General features: G+C 37.6%; 1 protein-coding gene across 3 annotated transcripts in view; it reads left to right on the forward strand.

Annotated features, from left to right (window-relative positions):
* Positions 1–6,809: 6,809 nt before the first annotated feature.
* Positions 6,810–26,105, forward strand: part of LOC131433660 (6-phosphofructo-2-kinase/fructose-2,6-bisphosphatase) — a 52,539-nt gene continuing 33,243 nt past the window's right edge. For all 3 annotated transcript variants that reach the window (XM_058600163.1, XM_058600162.1, XM_058600161.1), the window contains exon 1: positions 6,810–7,100. In XM_058600163.1, the coding sequence (XP_058456146.1) occupies positions 6,842–7,100 (259 nt within the window). In that variant the 5' untranslated portion in view covers positions 6,810–6,841. The remainder of the gene's footprint in view (positions 7,101–26,105) is intronic.

Raw genomic sequence — 26,105 nt, forward strand, 5'->3', positions numbered from 1 at the left:
AAGCGATCATCTTTGCTAGTGATTATGGTTTGATGATTATTTTCTAAGTTAACAGTTTCACTGCCCGTAAAGTTCAAGAATTCAACTACAGAATCTTTTACATATGGGTAGATGCAAAAATTTGATAAAATGATGCCTAAACTATTCGTAGATTTTCAGTAAAACGTTCTATCAACCGACTAGAAATATCAAACTCGCCAAATTTTTCGAATCATCATTCAGTAAAAACCATTCAAGCGAAGAGGTTGTGTTTCGATTGTACTGGCTCGTGAGTTAACGGCTGATACCGAGACAATTCTAAGCTTCAGGTAGTTAAACTGCCCATAGCAAACGTAATATTCGGGGCGTTTCCCGACTGGAAAGCTAGCAACGAAGGCCATCCCGTTCATACGCACAGAGGTGTAGAAACACAGAGGTGCGAGAGCATAGAAGTGACGAGTCACAGAGGTGCCATCGCATAAAGGTGCGAAGACGAAGGGGTGCAAAGGCACAAAGGTGCTAAAGCAACCCAGTGCTGATCTACCAGGTACCAGAATTTGTACGCTGCGTAGGATCAAAAGAGACGGCATATATCGCGAGGTGCTACACTGCAAGCATCGCATTTGATCGCCACCAAGAGCAAAAGCACTGTACCTGGGGTCAGGTACAGGCAGCACAGCAAGTGCAGTGGTGTTCACAACGACGGCAGAGCAACTGAGATAGCAGTAAACGACAGAAGACTGCCAATTGGAAACAGCAGAAGACTGCCAATTGGAAATCGTTGGAAGAGCTTCACGTCGTTCTTCACGATAAAGGAACAGAGACATCAGCTACAAGGTAGATTTAATTTAATTTATTTTTTATTTCTTATATCTGAAATTTTACTAAACATAAGTTTTTATTTTGGTATTATTAATTTACAAAAAAATTTAATGTAATGGATGATCTTATGGAAGATCATCCGAATCCGATTCCGGATACTAGTAAGAGTTTAAATACTCCGAGGGCTAAACATTATCCACAGGGTACCACTGGGCCATGGATAGTCTATCTTCGAAAAAAAGAAAAGATTTTAAATTTGATGCAAATTACCAAGGATTTGACATCACATTTCTCTGAAGTTAAAGAAATATGTAAAGTTAATAGAGATAAAATTCGAGTTGTTGTCAATGACTTGAAACAGGCGAACGAAATTGTAACCTGTAAATTATTTTCTGTTGAATATCGAGTTTACATTCCATCGAAGGAGGTGGAAATTGACGGTGTCGTGACTGAAGCAAGTCTGACGGCCGATGATTTACTTAAAAATGGAGTTGGTCGTTTTAAAAACTCCATGCTTGAGGGAGTTAAGATACTCGAGTGCAAGCAATTGTACTCAGCATCTATTGTCGATGGAAAAAAGTCGTATCGTCCCTCAGATTCGTTTCGTGTAACATTTGCCGGATCTGCGTTGCCTAGCCATGTCTATATCGATAAAATTCGTCTTCCTGTTCGGCTTTTCGTACCGCATGTTATGAATTGCACGAACTGTAAAAAATTCGGGCATACAGCTACTTACTGTAGTAATAAGTCCAAATGTATCAAATGTCAAGGGCCTCATAAGGATAATCTTTGCGATAAAAATGTTGAAAAATGTGTTTATTGTGGGGAGAGACCTCATGATGATCTTTCAGTATGCGCTGCATTTAAGTTGCGTAAAGACAAAATGAAGCTTTCTTTAAAAGCACGGTCTAAGCGCACATATGCAGAAATGCTTAAAACGGTCATACATGTCTCCCCCTTGGAAACCGAAAACGGTTTTTCAAATCTTATGGAGCCAGAGGAATCTGACTCCGACGGAAATAGTGAAGATACCTCGTTTGTCACTCCTCAAGGGTCTGTTAAGAGGAGATTAACAAACCACAAAATACCTAAAAAGACACCTAAAATTACATCTTCAAAAAAAGATCCCCGTGTTAAAGCTAAAAAGCCAAATTTAAAACCAAAAACTGTGCCTCCTGGTTTGTCAAATTCACAAACCAATCCAGAAACTAGCTCAAGGAAAGACAATAATCCAGTGGGCTCCGTTTCACATTCACCAACAGGATTACTTAAGTTTTCGGAAATTGTTGAATGGATTTTCGCAGCATTCAATATTTCTGAACCTCTAAAGACTATCATAACGGCATTCCTTCCAATAGCTAGAACTTTTTTGAAACAGTTATCAGCTCAATGGCCAGTTCTTTCAGGTTTTGTATCATTTGATGGATAATTTATCATCCGCCGCAAATGATTCAATCACTGTCCTGCAGTGGAATTGTCGAAGCATCATGCCAAAACTTGATTCATTTAAAGTTTTGTTGCATAGTCAAAAATGTGATGTATTTACTTTGTGCGAAACATGGCTTACATCAAACATAGCCTTAAGTTTTAATGACTTTAACATTATACGTCTCGATAGAGACTCTCCGTATGGTGGAGTGCTTTTAGGAATTAAGAAATGTTATTCCTTTTATAGATTAAATATTCCTTCGACTTCTAGTATAGAAGTTGTTGCTTGTCAAATAAACATTAAAGGAAAGGACATTTGCATTGCTTCAGTATATATTCCTCCAAGAGCTCAAGTTGGACAACGACAGCTTAATGAAATTGTCGAAGCCCTTCCTGCTCCACGTTTGATTTTAGGAGATTTCAATTCGCACGGAATGATGTGGGGTTCCGTTTACAATGATAGCAGATCATCCTTAATATATAATATTTGCGACAATTTTAGCATGACGGTACTAAATATGGGTAGCATGACACGGATCCCAAGACCTCCTGCACGTCCAAGTGCATTAGATTTATCTCTTTGCTCGACTTCAATTCGACTAGATTGCACCTGGAAAGTATTTCCTGATTTACACGGTAGCGATCATTTACCAATCATCATCTCAATTAGCAGTAACAAAGGCATTGCTAATTCAGTTAATATTCCATATGATTTGACAAAAAATATTGACTGGATTAAATACCAAAGTAATATTTCAAGTGCCTTAACTTCAATGGAAGAGCTCCCCCCACTTGAAGAATATGACTTCCTCGTTTGTTCGATTCTGGAGGCCGCAGAACAAGCCCAAACCAAACGATTTCTTGGTCCATCGTCTAACAGAAGGCCTCCAAACCCTTGGTGGGACAAAGAGTGCTCAGATGCTAAGCACGCGAAACAAAATGCCTTCAAGACGTTTTTAAAACGAGGAGGAGGAACTCCTCAGAATTTTGAAAAATTCTTGACTTTAGAAACCAAGTACAAGAGCATACTTCGGGCCAAGAAATGTAGCTATTGGAGACATTTTGTCGAAGGTTTGTCAAGAGAAACCTCAATGAGCACTCTTTGGAATACGGCCAGACGAATGAGGAATCGTAACGTAGGAAATGAGAGTGAGGAATACTCGAACCGATGGATATTTGATTTTGCGAGGAAAGTTTGTCCAGATTCTGTTCCTACGCATAGCATTATTAGGGAATCTTTTTCAAATAATGGTTCCATTGATAGCCCCTTTTCTATGATGGAATTTTCCATAGCACTCATGTCTTGTAACAATAACGCTCCTGGGTTGGACAGAATTAAATTCAACTTGGTGAAGAATCTGCCCGACCTCGCAAAAAGACGTTTGTTGGAATTGTTCAACAAGCTTCTTGAGCAAAATATTGTTCCACCTGACTGGAGGCAAGTGAAAGTTATCGCCATTCAAAAGCCGGGGAAACCAGCTTCCAATCACAACTCATATAGACCCATCGCGATGTTGTCCTGCATCAGAAAATTGTTCGAAAAAATTATTCTACGACGTCTCGACACTTGGGTCGAGACGAACGGTTTGTTGTCAGATACTCAGTTTGGCTTCCGTAGAAATAAAGGGACGAATGATTGCCTTGCATTACTTTCGTCTGACATCCAAATTGCCTTCGCTCAAAAGCAACAAATGGCATCTGTATTTTTAGACATTAAAGGAGCATTTGATTCAGTTTCCATTGATGTTCTTTCAGACAAGCTTCACCAACATGGACTCCCAGCGGTTATAAATAATTATTTGCACAACCTTTTGTCAGAGAAACGCATGCATTTTTCACATGGCGATTTGGTAACATTCAGAATTAGCTACATGGGTCTACCGCAAGGCTCTTGCCTCAGTCCGCTCCTCTATAATTTTTACGTAAATGACATTGACAGCTGTCTAGTATCCCCATGTACACTAAGACAATTGGCAGATGATGGCGTAGTTTCAGTTACTGGACCCAAAGCTATTGATCTGCATAAACCATTGCAAGATACCTTAGATAACTTGTCCGATTGGGCTGTTCATCTTGGTATCGAATTCTCTGCGGAGAAAACAGAGTTAGTCGTCTTTTCAAGAAAGCATGATCCCGCGCAGCTTCAGCTCCATATGATGGGAAGAATGATCCAACAGGTTTTGACTTTCAAATACCTCGGGGTGTGGTTTGATTCCAAATGCACGTGGGGAGGACACATTAGGTTTCTGATAACAAAATGCCAACAAAGAGTAAATTTTCTTCGAACAATAACCGGATCTTGGTGGGGTGCTCATCCGGAAGATCTAATAAAATTGTATCAGACAACGATACTTTCAGTGATGGAATATGGATGCGTTTGCTTTCGTTCCGCTGCAAACTCTCATATTATCAAATTAGAGCGAATTCAATATCGTTGTTTGCGAATTGCTTTAGGCTGCATGCATTCGACACATACAATGAGTCTTGAAGTTCTGGCGGGAGTTCTTCCATTGAAGGATCGTTTTTGGGAGCTTTCGTCGCGACTGCTAATAAGATGCGAGGTACTGAATCCCCTAGTTATTAATAACTTCGAAAGGCTAGTTGAGCTTCAATCTCAAACAAGATTCATGACTGTATATTTTAACCATATGTCACAGGAAATCAACCCTTCAAGATATATTCCTATCCGTGTCAGCCTCCTAAATGTCCCTGACTCAACTTTATTTTTCGACACATCCATGCAGCGCGAAGTGCGTGGAATTCCGGAACACCTACGCTCGTTGGAAATCCCAAAAATATTTACAAGTAAGTTCAGGCATATCGACTCTGAGAAAATGTTTTACACGGACGGATCGCGAATTGAAGAAGCGACAGGGTTTGGTATGTTCAACAATAATGTTTCGATCTCCTTTAGGCTTCAAGAACCTGCATCTGTTTATATAGCAGAGTTAGCAGCAGTTCATTATAGTTTGAGTATAATCGTCACATTATCTCCAAACCATTATTTTCTTTTCACAGATAGTCTGAGTGCAATTGAAGCCATTCGCTCAAAGGCTGCTGGCAAAAATGAACCTTTTTTCTTGGGCAAAATAAAACAGTGCCTGAACGTCATATTGAATAATAATTATCAAATCACAATAGTTTGGGTTCCGGCTCATTGCTCCATTCCAGGCAATGAAAGAGCCGATATTTTAGCCAAACGTGGTGCTATTGAGGGTGAAATTTATGAGAGACCAATTGCTTTCAATGAATTCTATAGCGCGTCTCGCCAAAGAACACTTGCCAGCTGGCAAGCTTCTTGGGATAAAGATGATCTGGGTCGGTGGATGCACTCAATTATTCCTAAAATATCGACAAAGGCATGGTTCAGGGGACTGGATGTGAGTAGAGATTTCATTCGTGTGATGTCCAGACTCATGTCCAATCACTACACGTTAGATGCACATCTCCTTCGAATTGGACTTTCCGAGACTAATCATTGTGCTTGTGGCGAAGGTTACCGCGATATTGACCATGTTGTTTGGACATGCGTGGAGTATCGTGATGTCAGATCTCAACTAATAAATTCCTTGCGTACCCAAGGTAGACTATCCAATGTCCCAGTTCGCGACATTCTTGCTTGTCGTGACGTTCCTTACATGAAACTTCTTTATTATTTCATTAAGTCCATTGGAGTTCCAATTTAAATTTTATTTTATGTTAGATTGTTTTCTCTTCCATGAGCTCAACCAATAGCCAGCTATCTTATATTAAATAAAAGTGATGAACTGATACAAACAAACCTGAAATAGTTATAAGATCATGTACAAAATAAATGTATTTCATTTAATGTAATTTATAATAGCAACTCGCTTGATAAAAACAGTGTTTAGATTAACTAATGAATACCAACATACTAATAGGATATTCGAAATGTATTAGGTTTAAAGTACTATGTATTGTAGATGCCACGGCGAAGAAAAACTTATGTATATTGCCTATGAAATAAACGTATTTATGAAAAAAAAAAAAAAAAATTTTTCGAATATATTGCTGAATCTGTTTATATATTCGACATAGAAATATATGTGTGAGATCAATTTTTGAAGATTTATAACCTTTTTGTGAAAGTTTTTTTTTGCAGAATCGGAAGTTGGATCTGAATACACAGGTCGCACAATTTAAAAATAATTGCAATTTTAGTTTTGTTACCCATTTTTTAATTCACGGTGTTCGATTTTTTTATTCACAATCGGAAATCTTGATTCACATTTTCATGCGCAAAATGGGCTTATTTCCACCTCTGTATCATACTATAAACCATACTATAAAGTTAATTCGATTTTTGTTCATTTAGTATCCATGACTAATGAAAAGAGGGAGTAATATTTCAGTTCAATTTGAAAACAACTTAGTATACACATTCAAGAATCTTATTTCACAAAGTGATCTTTAGTGCACTAAAAATGTCATATTATTTCATACCCATAAGCGAGAGAAATGTTTTCCATTACATTACAACGTTGCTGGCATCACTGTTGCTCTACCTGTGGCTCATCTATGATCGGTTTTGCGCTTCTAGAGCAGCTGAGCCGAGCGAATCCGTTCAGTTCGCGTTCGTCAGTCGTGTGAAATGGATGTGATTTTGAGTTCAAATGTTGTGTCAACTCCGCCGCCGGGTAAAGTGATATCACTGTCTGGTGGTACCCTTTCCGCGCCGCCTCCTCCTTCTCGGTCACTGCGTGTGCGCACATCCAGTCAGAGTGGAAAATTTAACGAATCCAGTGGACTTAGAGAGATTCAGCTTTGCCCTAGTGTTATGTCCGAGGATACTAGGAAGATGCTTCCTCCGACCACGGAAACTATTCAAACGAAGCCGTTCCCGATCCGAGGTGAGTCCACATGTGCACCGCATTCAGAGTGACTGCTACTAGTTTCTTCATACCCCGCCGGTTTATTGTGGGAAGTGGGTGGGAAAAGTGGTCACCGTGCATCATACGATGTTTCCACACCTCGCTCTCACACTAAGGAATGCAATTGTACCGGCGCTGCTGCAACCAGTCTAGATTGCAATTAAAAAATTTAAAATCTCGCGACCTGCTAGCCGACAAACCGATCCCCACCTGTCGGCGTAAACATCCCGTTGTCTGTCGTCTGCTATGCCACTCAGATTTGTTAGTAGTACCCCCAGCGGAGATACGTGGCGTAAATCACGTTCGGCTACAAGCAGACAATAATTAGTCTTCATGCCATGCGATTGCTCTGCTCAGAGTTAAGAATTGTAGCGACATGCGAAGTAGACTGGTGATGCATCAAGTCGATGCAAGTGAAACCGATGTCCGTCGAAAGGGAACCCCTTCTAAACGGATGTGTATCTTTAAAGTGTTGGCTTGGGAAAAGTGACGACTTTGGCATTGAATCTGCTGGTGCAAAAAATAGAACATAGTTTTTTCTAGTGCTTTTGTGTAGGTGTGGTACTGGCTAGGGCCAGGTGTGGTAGTTTTGTGATCCCACAGGAATGTTGGAAAGCAATCCGAGCTGCTCTTGTTTTTGTTCTCTGCAATTTGTTTACATTCGATTGTGAGAATAGTGCTTGCAATTTTCCGTTATACGATGTACCAGGCCATAATTATTCAAATGAATGTAAATAATATGGATGGTACAATTTTGCTAACCACACACATACATTGGACAGCGGGAAAAATGGATGAAAAACTCGACGATTTTTGGAGGCATGAGCATTTTTGGTGTAAAGTGGTCTGCAAAATCGATTCCATGTATGTAGAAGGACCGCACGAAACGCTATCATGTTTTTACTACTCCAAGTTCCCTGTTTGTACTGGATGGTATTAAAAGTTTTCACAATCGCATACGGTTTTAGTGTAAACAACACAAAAAAGCTAACCACATTCATACACAAAAGCATCTAGAAGCAACTAAGTATATTCTGAGTCTACGGAAACCCGTAAGAGATATTCCAAGATTCAACTACTTGGAATTTTGTCTTTAGAGACTACACTGTGCCACAACAAGAACTACAACGGTTAATATCTATTTTTTGTTTGCTGTTCATATTTTTAGGGCTACATATTGCTTATTTGCTGTTCCAAGTATGTTTTAAGTAGGCCAAAAACTTCAATGAAAACAGATCTTAAGATCTACACGAGCAATCAGCAACTTATGTACTTATGTTTCAATGCTGTTCATAGTCATAGGGCTACATATTTCTTGTCTATTCTGATCTGTTTCAGGAATATTATCAGCCATCCAAGGACTTTAGAGAATCACGAGTATGGAGCGTGATAATTAAGTTTTTTAATGCACTTTGTTATTCCGGTAGATTTGGTTGACGTAGTTCACTCACAATATGCCTATTAATAGCATTTGGTATCACGAGTATGAGCCGAGGACAAAAAGTTCATTAACGTCGTTCTTGCTGGAATACGCCGGGTCCTCAAAACCCATGTTAAGAAGGCAACAGCAGTTATATGAAAGCTATCTGATAATCAAATTCGGATCTACTGTACGTCTACCCGCATACACTGGTAATGCCTTGAACTGATGGTGGAATCACACATAACACATGGATCAATAAGTCCCGAGACTAAAGCAGAGATGGCGCTCGTAGTAAACCAGTAACCACGTCTTTCTAGAGTACTAACCTTTGCTTGAAACGGGTCAAAATTATAAGTCGATCCGACCAGAAACAGCTGAGTTATCGAGGTTGGAGTAAAGTCGTTTTGTAGTTTGTTTAAAAATGGAAAAACCGAGTTTCGTGTTTTGATAAAACATTGTTTTTTAATGGGTAAAAACACCGTGCAAGCGAAACAATGGATTGAAAAATGTTATCCGGACTCTTGTCCATCAAAAGCAACGATTTGTCGGTGGTTTGCCGAGTTTAAACGTTATCGTACCGACACAAATGACGCGGAACGCTCGGGTAGACCTGTGAAAGCCGTTACACCGGAAAATGTGAGTGAAGTGACAAAAATTATAATGAAAGATCGTAAAGTGAAGCTCCGTGAGATTGCTGAGATGACACAGATATCATACAGTGTATTTACTATCCTTTATGAAAAATTGAGCATGAAAAAGGTTTTTTCCAAGTGGGTGCCGCGATTGCTTTCGATGGAACAAAATGCACCCTGCCACAAGTCGATGAAAACAATGGCGAAATTGAACGAATTGGGCTTTGATCTGCTTCCCCACCCCCCATACTCGCCAGATTTAGCCCCCAGTGACTACTGGCTCTTTGCTGATCTTAAAAAAATGCTCCAGGGAAAAAGATTTGGCTCAAATGAGGAGGTCATCGCTGAAACTGAAGCTTATTTTGAAGCGAAAGATAAATTTTTTTATAAACATGATATTGAACAATTGAAAAAACGTTGGAAACATTGTATCACCCTAAAAGGTGATTATGTTGATGAATAAAAAAAAAATTTTCAAAAAAAATGTTTCCATTAGTCTCGGGACTTATTGATCCCTGTGTTACATGCATACGGGGCAAAAAGTTTTATTAACGCAGTTCCTTGTGCTGATAGTTCTTAAAGCCTGAGCTCCATGTAGTTTTCGGGTGACCCAGAGCATCTACAATAAACCTCTTAACTGTAAGTGGTGACCGTGATCAATAAGTTCGTTATTACAGTTTATTATGATGGTAGTTCTTAAGGCCTGAACATGAATCGTGTACAAGGGTCTCGATAGTTCACTTGGTTACGCTGGTAGATCTGAAGGCCTTTACTCCAAGTAGTTTTTGGATGGACCAGCACTACCTCATAACTCATCACAATGATCCAATTAATTGAATGTGATAAACACAAAAAAGGAACTCACTAATGCCATTGGTTTCGTTGGTAGACCTCAAGGTCTAAATTCCAAGGTTTTGGATGGACAAGAACTTCTACAGAGAACATACCGCACTCAAAGATTATGCAAAAGTCATCAGTCACGCGTTCATATACTGATTTTTTTTCGTGAATACGACTTACTTTACTATGGGGTGCCTTTTCAAAACTTACCCTCTGAGAGAGTGATAAGTTTTTGATCGTGAATATCTCTTGTTGTATCTAACGAATCAACATAATTTTTGCTACATGCCATCGGAAATAGGATCACAATTTTATGATAAAATATTCAGTTGTGTGACATAATCTCAAATAATTCAAAATTAATCTTTTCTGAAATGTTTGGTATAAACGAGTATCAAAGAGGATAATTCATAAGGCCAATCAGAACGCGTTCTGAGAAAGAGAACAAAATATCTGCTGCTGTACAACAAATCGTTCGAGAAAATGTTCCGAACAGTGTTTAATATCGTAGTAAGTTCCACAATGTGGTCCTTCTGAAAGGTAGGAATGAATCCCGTACAGCATCCGGATAGTTTCTTTCAATGAAATGCAAATCCGAAATGAAATAATCGAAATTAAAATTCTATATGCTGCTATTTTTATAGCCGTTAGGATCATTAGGAAAAAAGCTACAGACGAAATCGCGTAAAAAGAAACCTCTTAACAAAAGTTGGATCAGTTTGGATTCTATCGCCACTGCGAGCAGATGTATTTTGTGTCGTTTGCAAAGCTAGTTTCACATTTGTCAAGAGCGCTTACGTCACAGCTGCCAGTCATTTGCATTGGTGAAAAAACAACGGTGGAGAGCATTACACAAAATCAGGCGTTCTAATGGCTCTAAAAGTTTTCTAAAGAACTATTAGGATTTGTTGTTCGCAAATCGAAGGTAAATATCCTCAGTTTAGTGCAAATCTAGAACAGTTTGGTTAGATTTGTGCACTTTTCGCTGTGTGAAATTCACAGTAATCGAGATCAAGTAAAGCCTTCTTTGTGTTTGCGAAAAATGTTCCAGAGTTTAATGTCGTAGAGAATTACACAATTTGACCCTTCTGAATGCTAAAAACGAATCCCCATAGTATATTGATAGTCTCTTTCAATAAATTATGCAAATCCGAAATGAAATAATGGACATTAAAATTCTGTATGCGGCTTTTTTTTATAGCCGTTAGTACCGCCCATTAGTGAAAAAGCTACAAACGAAATCGCGTAAAAAGAAACCTCTTAACAAAAGTTGGATCAGTTTGGATTCTATCGCCACTGCGAGCAGATGTATTTTGTGTCGTTTGCAAAGCTAGTTTCACATTTGTCAAGAGCGCTTACGTCACAGCTGCCAGTCATTTGCATTGGTGAAAAAACAACGGTGGAGAGCATTACACAAAATCAGCCGTTTTAATGGCTCTAAAAGTTTTCTAAAGAACTATTAGGATTTCTTGCTCGCAAATCGAAGGTAAATATCCTCAGTTTGGTGCAAATCTAGAACTGTTTGATTTGATTTGTGCACTTTTCGCTGTGTGAAATTCACAGTAATCGAGATCAAGTGAAGCCTTCTTTGTTTTTGCGAAAAATGTGGAAAAGGGGAATGCTTGCATAATTCATACAATTGATCAACTAATTGATATTCGGAAGTGTTAAGGAACATGTCAGTTGTTTTCGTATTCACGACATCCAGTTATGTCTCTGACATTACTCATCCGCCTTTTTTCCAGGGAACTCTTGGATGCCCCCGATCTCAACTAGATTCTATGAAACCAAACAATTCTGTAATGTAAATTCCATAAAATTCAATTCACTAGATTATTTTGTATACCTATGAATTGATTAAAATCAAATGACATTACGTAGAAAGCCCTAAAAAGTAGATTGAAAATAGATTCAACAATCGCACGAATCATGTTATAACGTTTTACGCCAATTTGTCATCTACTATTTAGGGTTTTCTAAGTAATAACAATCTTTTTAAATCTACCGCAATCAGCCTCCTTTCGGAATGTGAAAGAATCTTCAACCAGATACAGCAAAGCAAAGTCTTGACATTACATTCCTTTTGTGAAATGTGACCTTTCTGTTTCAACAGACTTAGCAGCCAATAATTGGCCCAAACACCGGTCAGCAAGGGTAGTTTCTTCAAACGAACAATTTCGACAAAACTGAGGCTCGAAACTGACTCGAATATCAGTTTAATGACACTGCAACTAGGCTTGAAACTAGTTTCGAACAAACTGATTAGGTTCGGCATCAAGCGAAAACGGCAAATGAATCTTTCCAGGATCGGAACTCGAACATGGTACAACAAACAGGTTTGTAAATCCAGCGCCCTGTGCGTTGAATCACCAACCCATAACGATAAATCAAGCTAACTAGCAATAAATCTCGCACTTTTGTTCTGAACATTCGTAGAATGTAATAATAATAATAATAATAATAATAATAATAATAAATAACCATAAACACATCGCATCAATTTCCATAGATTTCAGGAGAAATTATGAAGTATATATAATTTAAGAGGTTTATTCGCAGATCAGAAAAATACTCAGAAATCTACTGAAAAATCAGTAAATACGGGAATCATAGATTTTAATCGATAAATACGATTCGATTAACTGTGTTGGTATGTTATGAAATCCATGAGAGAATGCCTCTCTTTTGCCTGAAGCAAATGTAGAGTTGGATTTTCTTTGAGTATAGAATTAATTGTAAACACTAGTATAACAGCAAATTTCAGCTACCAGCTAAGAAATCACTCCATTATCTCCGTACATTAGGTCAACGATTGGTTGGCAACGGGATCATAACAGCAAACAGCAATTATGCAAGTTTGAGCAAAGCAAAGTCTTGACATTACATTCCTTTTGTGAAATGTGACCTTTCTGTTTCAACAGACTTAGCAGCCAATAATTGGCCCAAACACCGGTCAGCAAGGGTAGTTTCTTCAAACGAACAATTTCGACAAAACTGAGGCTCGAAACTGACTCGAATATCAGTTTAATGACACTGCAACTAGGCTTGAAACTAGTTTCGAACAAACTGATTAGGTTCGGCATCAAGCGAAAACGGCAAATGAATCTTTCCAGGATCGGAACTCGAACATGGTACAACAAACAGGTTTGTAAATCCAGCGCCCTGTGCGTTGAATCACCAACCCATAACGATAAATCAAGCTAACTAGCAATAAATCTCGCACTTTTGTTCTGAACATTCGTAGAATGTAATAATAATAATAATAATAATAATAAATAACCATAAACACATCGCATCAATTTCCATAGATTTCAGGAGAAATTATGAAGTATATATAATTTAAGAGGTTTATTCGCAGATCAGAAAAATACTCAGAAATCTACTGAAAAATCAGTAAATACGGGAATCATAGATTTTAATCGATAAATACGATTCGATTAACTGTGTTGGTATGTTATGAAATCCATGAGAGAATGCCTCTCTTTTGCCTGAAGCAAATGTAGAGTTGGATTTTCTTTGAGTATAGAATTAATTGTAAACACTAGTATAACAGCAAATTTCAGCTACCAGCTAAGAAATCACTCCATTATCTCCGTACATTAGGTCAACGATTGGTTGGCAACGGGATCATAACAGCAAACAGCAATTATGCAAGTTTGAGCAAAGCAAAGTCTTGACATTACATTCCTTTTGTGAAATGTGACCTTTCTGTTTCAACAGACTTAGCAGCCAATAATTGGCCCAAACACCGGTCAGCAAGGGTAGTTTCTTCAAACGAACAATTTCGACAAAACTGAGGCTCGAAACTGACTCGAATATCAGTTTAATGACACTGCAACTAGGCTTGAAACTAGTTTCGAACAAACTGATTAGGTTCGGCATCAAGCGAAAACGGCAAATGAATCTTTCCAGGATCGGAACTCGAACATGGTACAACAAACAGGTTTGTAAATCCAGCGCCCTGTGCGTTGAATCACCAACCCATAACGATAAATCAAGCTAACTAGCAATAAATCTCGCACTTTTGTTCTGAACATTCGTAGAATGTAATAATAATAATAATAATAATAATAATAAATAACCATAAACACATCGCATCAATTTCCATAGATTTCAGGAGAAATTATGAAGTATATATAATTTAAGAGGTTTATTCGCAGATCAGAAAAATACTCAGAAATCTACTGAAAAATCAGTAAATACGGGAATCATAGATTTTAATCGATAAATACGATTCGATTAACTGTGTTGGTATGTTATGAAATCCATGAGAGAATGCCTCTCTTTTGCCTGAAGCAAATGTAGAGTTGGATATTCTTTGAGTATAGAATTAATTGTAAACACTAGTATAACAGCAAATTTCAGCTACCAGCTAAGAAATCACTCCATTATCTCCGTACATTAGGTCAACGATTGGTTGGCAACGGGATCATAACAGCAAACAGCAATTATGCAAGTTTGATTTTGCGAAATCCACTTTCTCGCGAAAGCGAAAGCTCAGATGGTGGCATTTCTTATCAGTAACGCGCACATCTCTATGATGGGGCGAACAAGCTAATACAAATCTAGTATCAAGTACACTTCACAGTTTAGCTCCAAGCCGTGCAGAGATAACCTTTCGCGGTATTCTGGTAGAAGAACCTCTCGTGGTCAGGAAACATTGTCATATGATGCGTCGATCACCAGATACGTATGGACAAAATTAAAAACACTTACTAATCCTAACACGCATAGAATTCTTATCACGGAGCTGCTGATGCGAGTATGTTCGTCGGTTATCGCCCTACCAGTGGCCTGGCTTACTTACATGTTTGTTCAGACCTAGATGACTGTTTGCTTGCTTGTCATCTCGGTCGACGTAGAGAACTTTGATTCGACAACACAAGTTGTGCGTTGTTGTGAACAGAGCAAGAGAAGGTCAACACAGCATTCCTGTGTATGCGTAGTAATACAAACAAAATAATTCGAACGTTGATCGAAGTTTGATTTGATAATTAATGGCATTTCAGGCATTCAGGTTCCTGCTTGGATGTTGACAAATTAGCAAGAATGATACGCCTCTGTTTGTCAAAGTCGGAATGTACTTTTCGTTGGCAATGAGTGGAAGATCTTGAACTAGTTATTGGTTTATCGAAAAAGTAAAATTCCTGTTCCTGGATTCTTTTTTGATATTAGATTGGATCTGGTTGATTCACGGTGAGGAAAGTTTACACCAAAATAACAGGTCTTGTGAACATTAAATTCTCATTCTAGTAGTACATTTGCTACGAATCTCGTACAGATAAACCCTGCATTTGAAATTGGTTTCCTTTGTCAATCCATATTTCACATATGCATCGCAAACTCAGCAGGTTGTCTTCGTGCGCAGGAATGGTACCGTCAATGTTTCCACTTGACATTGGGAACGCCAGGGCGGGGGCCGGTTCTACTTGCGCAACACCACCGCTGCAGACCGCACTGCCACGAACTTGAATGGATAAAGGGGTGTCTCTCGCCAAGTTCAAGGATATTTATGTACTCTGTCCTATGCTGCAGTGGAACGTAAGAATATCGAATAAGTTTACATTTTCCACAGTATGAGCAGCGTAATAGGCAGATCTGCGGTGGTACTACTCGAGCTTGAAAATGATATACTGTAAAACAAGGATGTACGAGATATTTTTAGAAAATATCAAATATTTTATCTGGTTCAATCCTCCAATCATCTATGATCATTCTTCTATTTACCATATTGAATTTATATCGGTTATCACTTGAACTCAAGCTAATCGATTGTCACGTTCAGTTTATAACTGTGTTTACACAGGAACATGTATAGACGAATATTTGATTCGTCGCGATTATCATGTTATCAATTTCACATCCGTTCCATCATTCCCGATATAGTTCTTTGTTTGCGAGTCACTTTACTTCATTAGCGTTTGTTGTTCCTCTCGCCCTGTAGTTGGTGTTTTGATTAGGTTTCAGTGACATGATAAGTATGCAGATTGTTGTTTGTTTGGTTAGCTATTCCTTTCAAGCAGAGATGCCATTTATACAGATTTATCTGTATTATACAGATTTTAACATGCGCATACAGATTTCATACAGAATACAGATTTTATACAGATTTCCTAAACTTAATACAGATTTATACAGATTTCACAAAAAACTCTTCGGTAGCTCGAAACGAGAAAAAAATTTCGTAATCAATGGGCAAATCACAAACTGATCTGTAAATCTTAAAATGGTGTTGGTATTTGAAGTTGAGCGCTTAGATCCCACATCAACTTACCAAGACAATATTATAAAAAGTATATGAAATCGAAATTGCGTTTTGTTGATTCTGATTGTTGATGTAAATTTGCCAACATTTAATTTCGTCGTGTATTATTGAATTTCTCATTATAAAACCAAGAAATATTGGAATAACAATACCGCACTTTATTTTCATTATACGAAATTCGGTTTTTTTGGTGAATACAGATATATACAGATTTTCCATTCCACCTAATACAGATTTTCTATGAAAATATCTGGCATCTCTGCTTTCAAGCAGTATTCTCTGTTTCAAAAATAGACGGTTCTCATGGCCTGATTGTTTCTGTCAGAGTTTGGCTGGCTTCCTATTACAGCCAAAAAAGTGTCCTTTGTCGTATGTATCATAGTTAAATAGTGAAGGATAGGATTGAGATGGATTTTATTAAATTTTAGACATTACATATGTGAAGCTAGATGAAAATTACTACGCAACCAATCGACAAATTTGAGATTAATTGCCTGATTTTCGAATGATAACACATTTGATCTTCAGAATACGAGTGTTGCGATTAGGTTGCTCTGTGCCCCATACCGGATGAATTACTAGCAAAGTCTTGGTATTAAATTGCTTTTGCATTGCTAGTGCTACGAACCTACAGACAATAAGAAACCTTCTGGCTTGGGGCTCGAACATACGCCAATTGGCTTGTAAGACCAGCACCCTATGCCAACCTAGGGTCAGGATAAATTACCACTCTAACAATTCATTTACGAATTGGTAAAAAAGAGATACTGTTCTATTAATACCTAATCTTTTTTATTAAACTTCGTATCAGTCGCTTTCGTTTGAGTTTCAATATAATATAACAATGGAATTTCAATACAGTTTTAATAGAATTAGATACGATATTAAGACAAATTACCCTTCCTAAAAAAACCGACCTTTACGGCGAAATCACCCTCGTCCAACATGAACAGAGTTCAGTTCACACAAAATAGCTCTTGAGGTATGTTTTATCATAAACAGATAAGTAAAACTCAATCGACAGTGCAACCAACTTTCGATTACTGTATTACAGGGTGGTGAGTGCTTAAACTTTAAAATCGTTATTTAGAGCGACAATGCAAAAAAAACGGACACAATCTTCTAAATTTAGGCAAAAAATTAAGGAGTGCATCGAAAATAAGCTATCCACAAATTTTTCTTTCAAATTAAGATAAAAAAACAATATTTTATTCAAACTAAAAATTGTTCCTTTATTGTACGAGGTTAAACTTGAGCATAATGAAAACCGGATGAAATTTAAGTTATTCCTTCACGAATTTTCGAATTTTTGATCGAACGCTCTTCATCAAGTTCCGGACAAGTGTTGCATCGCATTTTTTGGATGCTTGAGCCCACTCCTGCATGTTCCCAGTTGCCTTACTAGTCTTCTTGAAGACCCTCTTCACGATTGACCAGTAACGTTCGATGGGTCGAAGCTGAGGTTTTGGCATAGTGAGCCTACGCTAAATCCGACCAAAACAGTGGAGGTTTACTATGCTTCTTATATAAAGGCAGTAATCTCTTCTGGAGACACTCAGATCGATAGATTTCTGCATTTATAGTTCCGGTAGTGTAAAAAATGGTTGACTTCAAACTACAGGAACATACCACCAGTATCTTTCGACCGAATTTCTCCACTTGAATCGACCTGTTCGCATCGCTCACATCCTTCCCAACGACGACAGTGAAGTATTGTGGACCTGGAAGGGTTTTTGAGTCCTTCTTTACATAAGTCTCATCGTCCATCAAAACACATGCATCCGGACACATCAAGACGCGAATACAATTTCCGGGCCCTTGTTGCTGCTCGCTTCTTCTGTTCTACACTTTGTTTCGAGATTTTCTGCTTCTTGAAGGTCTTCAGGTGATTTCGCCTCTTGATACGCAGGATCATTTCGACACTCATTCCTGCTTTTTTGGCCAAATCACGTATTGACATTGATTTGTTCTTCATGATTAGAGATACCACTTTCTGGTCCAGTTTCGGGTTGGAAGAACCGAGTTTTCTGCCTCTTCCTGGTAGCTCATCCAAAGAATAGTGTTTCCCAAACTTATTAATGATGGTTTTAACACTGGCATGATGAAATCCAAACCGCTTCGCCAAATTTCGCATAGTAATACCCTTCTTACTAAGCCATGTGTCCAGAACCTTAGTTTTCACTTCCCTTTCAAAACGCGACATTTTGAAAACGCAGAATTTCAACCGCAAAAACAAGTAAACAAACGAAAGCTGACAGCCAAACGCCTAGCATGCTGTGATCTGAGCATAAAAATCCATCACAAATACATGCGTACAACACAAATGTATGTGGATAGCTTATTTTCGATACACTCCTTATTCATTTATAAATCATGCAAGTTATTGGTCATTTGAACTCGCTTTGGCTGTACCACTCCCCAGAATCCGGAAAGTGTAAACACATACTAAAAACGTGAAATTATCCACCTAGCAGTGAGATGATACCTTTTTTTAGCAATCCATAGATATTCTTCGGTGTTCATGACATTATTTTAATTATCGTCGTTTTAAACGGAAAATTGAGATTTTAATCACTCATTACCCTGTGATGTCGAAACTGCAAATCGTATCGAATTTCAATCTTTACGTGTGACAATCGATTGAACATCTCATGAGATGTCGAAGTGAGTTCCACTTTAGAGTTTTTCGTCATTATTTATGGTACTTCCAGAGCCGGTATTCAGGAACTAAGCAAAGCAAAGTCTTGGTATTACATTCCTTTGGTGGAATTTGGCCTTTATGTTTCAACAGACTTCGCAGCCGATTCTTAGTGTACAGAATCATTGCATGGCTAGTACTATGGATCCTACTGACACTAAGAATTCTTCCAGGTTGGGGCTCGAACATACGACAACTGGCTTGTAAGACCAGCGTCCTATGCATTGAACCGCCAACCCGGGACAGTATTCAGAAACTAGCATAACCCAAAATGACTCGTATGGCCATAAATTAATACGGCAAACAATCTTCTATATCGATATGAATTTTCAAAACTCATCATACTGTAATTCCAGAATCGGATAAAACTCACCAATTGTGTATGGAGTCCTTTAATTTGAATATTTGGTTTTTGAAGTTCGATGGCCTTTTTGAGAAAATGATTGGGCTTTGAGAAACGATTAGATACTGGAACCAGAATTCAAAAATCGATGTAGCTGAAATCAGTTCAATTCACTTGAGGAGTGTGTTGACATCTTCGGGAAAATGTAGTGCGAATGAAATTTTTGGGTACCTTCCGATTCGATGAAGGTAATCTAAAACTGAAATAAGTTTATTTGGTTATCGAGTATCCACATCTGCTAACCCGATAAAACCGATTAATTTATGTGAAATAGACATTTTTATACTAATCACCCTGTATCCCCGAAATCGGAAGTTGGATCTGACTGAAAAGCAAGATGTTTTATAATATTTTAAGACCTCTCATTTGAATTATAGATCTTTCTTAGATTTCATTTGAATCTTAGATCGGTCTGGCAATTTACGAAAAAATGAGTTGCATTACTTTAATTTCGTTTTACATATCATCCTGTGATTCCGCAATCAGAAGTCGGATCCAAACGTAATTCAGGAACCTTGTTTAGGAGTATACTAACAGTTCGGCTGAAAAGTTCGTATCGTTTAATAGAAACACACATTTTTTTTGCCAAAATTCGTTTTTATTATTCAACATAATTGCCATCAGAGGCGATACAGCGATTATAGCGATCTTCCAACTTTTCGATACCATTTTTGTAGTACGATTTGTCCTTTGCCTCAAAATAGGCCTCAGTTTCAGCGATTACCTCTTCATTGCTTCTAAATTATTTACCAGCGAGCATTCTCTTGAGGTCTGAGAACAGGAAAAAGTCACGGGGGCCAAATCTGGAGAATACGGTGGATGAGGGAGCAATTCGAAGCCCAATTCGTTCAATTTCAGCATGGTTTTTCGTTGTTGTTTTTGATCGATTGTGAGCTCACGCGGTACCCATTTTGCACAAAGCTTTCTCATATTCAAATATTCGTGAATAATATGTCCAACACGTTCCTTTGATATCTTTAGGGTGTCAGCTATCTCGATCAACTTCACTTTACGGTCATTGAAAATCATTTTGTGGATTTTTTTCACGTTTTCATCGGTACCAGCCTCCTTTGGACGTCCACTGCGTTCATCGTCTTCGGTGCTCATATGACCAGTACGAAATTTTGCAAACCACTTACGAATTGTTGCTTTGCCCGGTGCAGAGTCTGGATAACACTCATCAAGCCATTTTTTGGTATCGGCGGCACTTTTTTTCATCAAAAAGTAGTGTTTCATCAACACACGAAATTCCTTTTTTTTCCATTTTTTTCACAATAACAAAAGTAGCTTCACTCAAAATGCAATATCTCACAAACTAATAATCAGACAGTTGTCAAATTTATACACGTATCTTTTGAAGGTTGGTACTAACTGAAAATGGTATGGATTCAATTCTAGTGGCGCCCTCTCATAGAAACGATACGAACTTTTCAGCCGATCTGTTACTTTTCATATGAATCCGAGTTTGTAGAAAACGGTTTCACCATCTCCGAGAAAATTGAGTGAAATTATTTGTCACACACGCATTTGCTGATCTCGACGAACTGAGTCGAATGGTATATGGGAGTTATGTTCTTCCAGCATTTATTACTGTAAGTAGTTTAAATCAAAATAATTATGGAATTACTTTCAACTTGAAAATGCTGCCATCATCTAGTTTACATATCATACTCGAACGATTATGTTGCCAAAAACGAACTGTGCTAAAATCGGTCCGAGGTAAAATGCCATGAAAAAAGATGCTGTACACAGTCTTTTTGAATGATTCATAAAGGATAGAATGATAAACACAGTCTTTTTGATACTCAGAAACAATTGTATGTAACAGTATAAAATATCGCGTTTCGAAACAGCGCTTTATCATCAGCCGCGTAAAACTCCTACTACTGGAATAAGGCGAATCGATATCTCCGTTAAAAATGGACGGATTTTCACAATCTATGGCTTGTTGGGGATAGCTATTACCGTGCGGAATATAAGTCTAAGAACATATTCTGTTTTCAAGGTTAGTTGTGGCAGATATTGCCAAAAACTGAAAATTTTGCCATAAAACTTTGAATAGCTCAAAAAGTAAACATCCGATCTCAAAACCATTCAATAGCGTTCTGGGTGATGGGGATACCTTTCATTTGCGACTAGTTTGATCAAAATCGGTCCAGCCATCTCTGAGATCTCGACCTCTTAGTTGACAACACACACAAACACATCGTCAATCGAGCCGACTTCGACTTTACCGATCCCCGGACTACAGTATCATAAAAACCAGAGATAGTTTTCAAAATCTAAGTGGCAAATATTGTTCTCGTATAGTATTTCAAAATTCTTCTCGGAACGACGATCAAGAGCATATGTTTTACAGCAGTAATATTTTTTTCCATAAATACGTTTATTTCATAGCCAATATACATAAGTTTTTCTTCGCCGTGGCATCCACAATACCTAGTACTTTAAACCTAATATATTTCGAATATCATATTAGTATGTTGGTATTCATTAGTTAATCAAAGCGATTTGCTATTATAAATTACATTAATTAAAATACATTTATTTTGTACATGATCTTATAACTATTTAGGTTTGTTTGTATCAGTTCATCACTTTTATTCATATAATATAGATGGCTATTGGTTGAACTTATGGAAGCGAAAGGGGTCTAACATAAAATAAAATTTAAATTGGAATTCCAATGGACTTAATGAATTGATAAAGAAGTTTCATGTATGTAAGGTCACGACAAGTAAGAATGTCGCGAACTGGGACATTGGATAGTCTACCTTGAGTACGCAAGTAATTTATTAGTTGAGATCTGACATCACGATACTCCACGCATGTCCAAACGACATGATCAATATCGCGATAACCTTCGCCACAAGCACAATGATTAGTCTCGGAAAGTCCAATTCGAAGGAGATGTGCATCTAACGTGTAGTGATTGGACATGAGTCTGGACATCACACGAAAGAAATCCTTACACACATCCAGTCCCCTGAACCATACCTTTGTCGATATTTTAGGAATAATTGAGTGCATCCACCGACCCAGCTAATCTTCATCCCAAGACACTTGCCAGCTGGCAAGTCTAAATGAAGCCGAGACATTATTGTTGAATATATATTAAACCCAGTAGCCTCTACAATTCGTGATCCGTCCGTGTAAAATATTTTATCAGAGTCAATATGCCTGAACTTACTTGTAAATATTATTGGGATTTCCATCGAGCGTAGGTGTTCCGGGATTCCACACGGAACGACCGAAATTAGCTCTGCGCCTAATTCGTATTACTGTTTTTGAATTATTTGATTTCAACAACAAAATTTCCAAATTAGCTATAAAATTAGTTACAATTGAGAATTTACTTTGCTGAAAAAAACTCTTATTTTTAGAGAATGAGTTTAGTTGGCGAATATCCTGGACACAAACCAGCAATATTTCAATCCAACACGAAATTCTCATTGACAGCTAATTTTGTTATTAAAATCAGAAAATTTGTTTCTATTTATCTATCACCATCATTACTGAAGGACAGCACAAAGAAAACAAAAATGAAATTGGTTTTATTAACAAGTTTATTAGCCAAAAACTCATGAGAAGTGTCAAAGCAGAACTTTCCATTAAAAAGCTAAAAAGGACAGTCTTGTTGAAACTACTTGCAAATTGTTTAGATGGTTTTCGCATGCGTTACGAAATATCCGTATATAAAATTCTAAACCGATATGTAAAAATGACGTTAACTCTTAGTGGAAAGTGTATTTATTCAGAATTTGTGCGCATTTGAAGCGATTGTCCGTAATAATATTTTCACGCGGAACAGTGAAGTGAGTTTCGAATGTTGCACTCTAATTGTATATGTCAAATGATGTTTTTTGTATCTTCCAACCTTCCGGGCTACGCCGTCCGGTGTACTACTTGTGATCGGTTTTTGTTTTCCGAGTGCTCAAAGTTTTCAGTGAGAAAACAGCGATTTAGGAGAAAAATGTTCAAAAAGAAGTTTATGTTTCGCTTATGTCTTTCTCTCTAATACAACATCGTATTTATACCTGCCAATATAGAAAAGACTACCGCGAATGAAATTTTTTTCGGTAGTAGTGTGCCATCTAGTGGCTAGTAGTCATTACGGTGTTAGCGTTTTTTCGGTGACAGAGCGCCATATAGCTGCAAATTGCAGAAACCAATTCAACCATTTATTTTGGTTGAAAACAACGTTTCATTTTTCTAATTCAACTATAAAATTAGTTGAATGGAAATGAAATGTGCCTTAGCTAAGAAATGACAGCACGTTTATTTGGTGAATTCAACTAAAAAACTAGCAATTTCAACAAATATTTTATTATTATTATTAAGGGAATTAGAATTAAAAAATCTAAATTAGCAAAAGTAAGATTTTTTTAGTTGTCTAAAAAAATAACTAACTAAAATCAGAAAATCAACTAATTTGTTCGCCAAAATGCTGATTTCGGTCTTTCCGTGCACGCACTTCGCGCTGCATGGATGTGTCGAAAAATAAAGTTGAGTCAGGGACATTTAGGAGGCTGTCACGGATAGGAATATATCTTGAAGGGTCGATTTTCTGTGACATATGGTTAAAATATACTGTCATGAGTCTTGTTTGAGATTGAAGCTTTCGAAGTTATTAATAACCAGGGGATTCAGTACCTCACATTTTATTAGCAGACGCGATGAAAGCTCTCAAAAACGATCTTTCAATGGAAGAACTCCAGCCAGAACTTCAAGACTCATTGTATGTGTCGAATGCATGCAGCCTAAAGCAATTCGCAAACAACGATATTGAATTCGCTCTAATTTGATAATATGAGAGTTTGCAGCGGAACGAAAACAAACGCATCCATATGCCATCACTGAAAGTATCGTTGTCTTATACAATTTCATTAGATCTTCCGGATGAGCACCCCACCAAAATCCTGTTATTGTTCGAAGAAAATTTACTTTTTGTTGGCATTTTGTTATCAGATACCTTCCCACGTGCATTTAGAATCGAACCACAACTCGATCAAATGATCCTTTAATGTCCAAAAATACAGATGCCATTTGTTGTTTTTGAGCGAAGGCAATTTGGATGTCAGACGAAAGTAATGCAAGGCAATCATTCGTCCCTTTATTTCTGAGTATCTGACAACAAACCGTTCGTCTCGACCCAAGTGTCGAGACGTCGAAGAATAATTTTTTCGAACAATTTTCTGACATAGGACAACATTGCAATGAGTCTATATGAGTTGTGATTGGAAGCTGATTTCCACGGCTTTTGAATGGCGATAACTTTCACTTGCCTCCAGTCAGATGGAACAATATTTTGCACAAGAAACTTGTTGAAGAATTCCAACAAACGTCTTTTTGCAAGGTCGGGCAGATTCTTCATCAAATTGAATTTAATTCTGTCCAACCTAGGAGTGCTATGGAAAATTCCATCATTGAAAAGGAACTCCCTAACTCCCGAATAATGCTATGCGTAGGAACAGAATCTGGACAAATCGTGTAAATCAGGAAATACTTTCCTGGTGCAACCAAGTCGAATTGAAGTCGAGCTAAGACATAAATCTAATGCACTTGGACGTGCAGGAGATATTGGGATCCGTGTCATGCTACCCATATTTAATACCGTCTTGCTAAAATTGTCGTCAATATTATCAATGAACATTTTAAGCATTTCTGCATATGTGCGCTTGGACCGTGCTTTTAAAGAAAGTTTAATGTTGCCTTTACGCAACTTAAATGCAGCGCATACTGAAAGATCATGAGGAATCTCCCCACAATAAACACATTTTTCAATATCTTTATCACAAAGATTATCCTTATGAGGCCCTTGACATTTTATACATTTAGACTTATTATTACAATAAGTATCTGTATGTCCGAATTTTTTATAGTTCGTGCAATTCATAACATGCGGTACGAAAAGCCGAACAGGAAGACGAATTTTATCGATATAGACAAGACTAGGCAACGCAGATCCGGCAAATGTTACTCGAAACTAATCTGAGGGACGATAAGACTTATTTTCATCTACAATAGATGCTGTATACAATTGCTTGTACTCGAGTATCTTAACTCTCTCAAGCATGGAGTTTTTGAAACGACCAACTCCATTTTTAAGCAAATCATCGGCTGTCAGACTTGCTTCAGTGACAACACCGTCAATTTCCACCTCCTTCGATGGAATGTAAACTCTATATTCAACAGCAAATAATTTACAGGTTATAATTTCGTTCGCCTGTTTCAAATCGTTAACAACAACTCGAATTTTATCTCTATTAACTTGAGGGATTTCTACAACTTTTGAAAAATGTGATGTCAATTCCTTTGTAATTTGCATCAAATTTAATACCTTTTCTTTTTTTCGAAAATATACTATCCATGGCCCAGTGGTACCCTCTGGATAATGTTTAGGATGATCTTCCATGAGATCAATATCAAAATGAAAACTTATGTATAGTAAACATGTGAACAACAGTAACCAGAGCAGTGTTGCTCAAGAAGTTTATTTTCCACTATTCAGAAGGGGACTCTCAATATCTTGCAATTGGCAATGAACGACTTACGGACACTTTTTGTTATGATTTTTTTTCGATGCGGCAGTTCGTATCGTCGGTTTATGTATTTATTTCGCAAACTTATTTAGAGATCAGGACTTTATTCAGACTGTGTATTGGTGAAGTTTGAGAGTTTTCTACATGGACGAGGTTTTCTACGTAGAATACATACACGACA

This window comes from Malaya genurostris, chromosome 3 (assembly GCF_030247185.1).
Source record: "Malaya genurostris strain Urasoe2022 chromosome 3, Malgen_1.1, whole genome shotgun sequence".
NCBI lineage: Eukaryota > Metazoa > Arthropoda > Insecta > Diptera > Culicidae > Malaya > Malaya genurostris.